At 53.2% G+C, this 4,614-nt stretch overlaps 1 protein-coding gene across 1 annotated transcript; it reads right to left on the reverse strand.

The window, feature by feature from the left end:
* Positions 1–244: 244 nt before the first annotated feature.
* Positions 245–979, reverse strand: LOC136999533 (uncharacterized). Its single transcript, XM_067353874.1, has one exon. The coding sequence runs from the start codon at positions 977–979 to the stop codon at positions 245–247; it is 735 nt and encodes a 244-aa protein (XP_067209975.1).
* Positions 980–4,614: the final 3,635 nt, after the last annotated feature.

Below are 4,614 nucleotides of genomic sequence, written 5' to 3' on the forward strand. Positions count from 1 at the left end.
TTGATTTTAAATTGTTTTACATTTCCATTAATATTGATACTGTTTACTGTTAGATCTATTGCTTCATTGACAAATTGTAATAAGAATTTGTTAGCATTTGCTAGCTTTTCATAGCCATGATATATTTCTACAGCAGCTACCTTTATTTATTTATTATTATAACGTAACGGGGGGGCGTTCCTCTTTCGAAGCGCCGCCCGCGGCACCCAGACATTGTCCATTGTGCCTCCCCTCATAAACTTACTCATGAGAGACCTGTTTTTCTCCAAAAGAGAATCAGATTCCTCACCGGCAGCTCCCTGATCTGCTTTGGCCCAAGTAGTGCTGAGCCCAGCATCCTGTGTCTCAACCCTGCATATACGGGACAATCGCTGAGTACGTGAAGGCTTGTTTTCTCGTCGTCTCCACATGCCTTGCACCTGGATGTATCGCTACGCCCAAGTTTGTACATATGGTAGTTTAAGGTGCCATGACCCGTCAGTATGTGTACCGCTGTCCTGGCATCTCTCCTACTCAAAGCCCTTATGCTCCAAGCCAGTTCCCTATTAGAAGTATCTCCCATCAGAGCTCTAGCCTGTCTGCATTTGGATTCAGATTCCACTCTCCAGTGTCTTAGATGTTCTCTGCAAAGCCATTCTTTGATCCTCCCCCTTCCTAGACAAAAGGGGATTTCCAGAGCCGACCCCGGTCCTACCATCGTTATCTCTGAACCCGCTTTTGCCAGCTGGTCCGCACATTCATTACCCTGGATGCCTGAGTGACCAGGCACCCATGTAACGGTGACTTCTCTCTCTCTCGTCAATTCGTTCAGAACGCCTCTGCACTCTCGAACCAACCGCGACGTTATTGTCGGAGCCCCCAGCGCTTTGATGGCTGCCTGGCTGTCCGTACAAATTCTGATGTGCTCTCCCGCTTCTACCCTACTCCGTACGGTCTGAGCACAGCTTAGAATAGCCACAATCTCCGTTTGGAATACCATATAACTGTCGAGAGAAATGCACTCCTTCCATCCCTCTCGACTGCCAAAGAAGCCGGCCCCGGAGCCCGTGTCCGTCTTGGAGCCGTCCGTATACCAGACATCCCCTCCACGCACTCGAGCCCCTAAGTTTCCACCTTCCTTTTCCTACTCCTTCGGCCTCGGTATATGCACTTTGAAGCGCCTATCAGAAGCCCGAATAATAGGTATTCTGTCCTGTCGCATCTCGAATATCGGATCCAACAGAACGTCTTCCGGCAGCCTCGTATGCCGGGCTCCCTTCTTCCATTTTTGTTTGCATCTTAAACGGTATGTCGCCACTGCTGCCGCAGCCACCACCACCTGATGAAACGGTTCGATGCCGAACATTACGCCCATCGCCGCCACTGATGTCGTAACCGTAGCACCCAGGGCCCCTCTCAAAATCAGAGCCCTGACATGCTCCAGCGCAACTTTGGCTGTTTTCTTTTGCACCCTAGTCCACCATACTACGGCTGCGTATGTGAGTCTGGGGCGAAGTATGGCTGTGTAGATCCAGTGTATCATACTCGGTTTCAAACCCCAAGTCTGGCCAAAGGTCCTTCTACACATCCAAAAATACTGGCACAAGCTTTTGCACCGGTTACGAAGGTGCTCCTCCCAAAGCAGTTTCCTATCCAGGATAACTCCCAAATATTTCACTGATTCGGTCGGAACTAACCTTACTCCTCCAAGAGTGGGTCCCACAATGGTGCCCACCTTGTATTTGCGAGTGAAGACAGTAAGACCGGTTTTTAGTGGATTCACCGCCAAAACCGTCCTCTGACACCACTCTTCTACAACTTCCAGTGCCCCCTGCATGAGCTCTAGAAGCGTCTCTAGAAAAGGGCCTTGCACAAGTATTGCCACGTCGTCTGCGTAGCCTTGTGCAGTGAAGCCCCTATCGTCCAGTGCCTTTAATAATCCGTCTGCTACCAGGCACCATAAAAGTGGGAAAAGTACTCCGCCCTGCGGGCAACTTCTTCTCACCCACCCACAGACTTTCGCAGTTCTCAGCGAAGTCATCACACGCCTCCCTAGCATGCCCCGGATCCACTCGACGAGCTTCATCGGGACACCTCTTCTGGCGGCTTCCTCACACACTACCTCGTGCGGTGTGTTGTTAAAGGCGCCTTCTATGTCCAAGAAAGCACCCACTGCGTAGCTCTTCCTTTCCAGCTGCTCCTCAATAAACGCTACCGTCTGATGTAGAGCAGTCTCGGTGGAATAGCCCGAACGATACGCGTGCTGATTTTTGTGGAGAGGGTGCCTCCACAGAGTTGTCTCCTTCAGATACGCGTCCACCAGCTTCTCCAATGTCTTAAGGAGAAACGATGTTAGGCTAATTGGCCTGAAATCCTTTGCCTTGGTGTAGCTCGTTCTTCCCGCCTTCGGGATGAAAACTACCCTGGCCAGTTTCCATACGCTGGGTGTGTAGCCCATCGCGATACAAGCCTTTAAGGTACGAGTCAGTAGGCCCACGATCTGTTCCAGTCTCTCTTGTAGAAGAGCCGGAAAGACGCCATCCGGTCCCGCTGATTTGTAGGGCTTAATCGTGTTGATTGCCCACTTGACCTTCTCGGGCATGACAATCTTGGCCGCCATTCGCCAGTCCGCTTGTCGGGCTCTTCTGAGTGAGCCCGGCTCCTTATATGCAAATAGCTCTTCCGGCTCCCTATGGAAACCCGGAAAGCTCACATCCAGTAGATGCTCCAGACATCGCTCTCCAGTCACCACCGTCCCATCAGGGAGCGATAGCTTCCAGAGTCGCATCCTAGCGGTTCCTAGCGAGGATCCTGCAGATTCTTGCCGTTTCGGGCATTCCCTCTACTTTCTCGCAAAACTTCCTCCAGTTTTCCAGTTTTACCCTAACCACAGAGTCTCTATATTCCTTCTGTGCCCTCCTAGAGAGCTCCCAGTCGGATTGGCGGCCCGTGTTCCTAGCTCTGTTCCAGGCCCTACGAGCCGCCACTCTGAGGCCCTGCAGTCCAGGGGTCCACCAGGAAGTTCCTCTACTATTTGTAACCGTCCTTTCGGGGCAATTATTTTCGTAACAGTTTACCAGAGACCTCTGCAAGTAGTCCACACAGGTCACCAGTTCGTCCTCTGTCCCGTTCCTCTTAGGGAAGCCTCTGAGACTGCTGGGCAGGTCTTTCCTATAGGAGTCCCACTTAGTTTTCCTCGGGTTCCTGAATTTGACCTCCTTCCCCCTAGCCTTAGCTATCCTGAAGGTGATCTGCCTATGGTCTGAGAGCGAGGGCTCCGTCGAGACCCTACACTCCACTACCTCCTGTATCAACTGCCTGGAACAGACATTGATGTCGAGCACTTCTCTTCTCGCTATAGTGCAGAAGGTGGGCTTGTCTCCTGTGTTGAGAATCTGCAGATCCGTAGATGCTAGGAACCCCAACACTTTTCTTCCTCTTTCGTTGGTGTCCGAGCTTCCTCACACAGTGTGATGCGCGTTAGCGTCACATCCCATGATCAGGGGAAGCCGTTTCTCTTGGCAGTATTATGCCAGTTTTATCACCGGTGCAGGCGGCACCGCCTCCTTCTCGTCATGAGAGAAGTAGGCCGAGCAAATAACCATTTTCTTCCTGTCACCGGAATCATCAGTGAAATCCACTTCTACAGCCGCAACGTCCCTGGAACACAGGTGAGGTATTAGCTGGGATTCCATACCCTTGACGACCACGCAGGCCCTGGGCCGATCCACTGATGGGGCCCTAAAGAGCCTACCGCAGGCCGCCAAGTCCCTGATGCAACCCCGGATTACCCAGGGTTCTTGCATCAGTGATATGCATGTTGCCTCCCAGCTTGTTGCCTAGCCAAAACAGCCGAGGCCCCTTTGCTGTGATGCAAATTAATCTGGGTGAAGGCCACTTCTCTCGATCCCGCCATTTAACTACAAGACCGTTTTGGGGGCTTCTTTTTATCCCCCCTTCCCCCCCCCCCCCTGGGCCCCACTTACCCGAAAGGCAATCCTGTCGAGCCCAAAGAATGGTTTGAAGTCCATTGTTCTCAATTTGAGGACACTGGACTCCGAAACACCGAGGACCAGGTTCCCACCTTTCCTGGTGGCCCCTACCCCCTTTGCGAACACTTTCCAGCTCCCGGTGACGAGACCTGGGTTCTGCTTTTCCAGCCGCTTCAGGACCGTGGCCGCGCCCTCGGGAGATCCCGGAACCCAAACCACCGCCCTGTGCTGCTTTTGAAGCGCGTCCATGCCCATCACCTTGAGCCTGGCGCCCTCCCACGGAATGATACCGCCGATCCGCCTCACGAGCCAACCCAGCGACGCCTCATCCGCGCATCTTACCACCGCCGCACCACTCCTTAGAGAGGTGCTGTGGAATCTGAGCACCGGACTCTCCTGGATCCCGTCGATCTCCTTCGAGACCGCACCCCTCAACAGAGTCAACTGCTCAGCAGTGATTTCTGTCTCGGGGTAGCCCTCCGCCACAATCACCGTCGCCAGAGGGTCAGCAGCGTCCGAATAGGCATGGTGCCCATCGTGAGCCCTTTGCCTCTTCAGCGGACGGCCGCCCGATGGAGGGGTTTCATTGGAGCCCTTCCGACGTTTACCATCGGTGTGCCCCTTCACCACCTCCACCGGCGTA

The sequence above is a fragment of the Linepithema humile genome, chromosome 4, assembly GCF_040581485.1.
Source record: "Linepithema humile isolate Giens D197 chromosome 4, Lhum_UNIL_v1.0, whole genome shotgun sequence".
Classification (NCBI taxonomy): Eukaryota; Metazoa; Arthropoda; class Insecta; order Hymenoptera; family Formicidae; genus Linepithema; species Linepithema humile.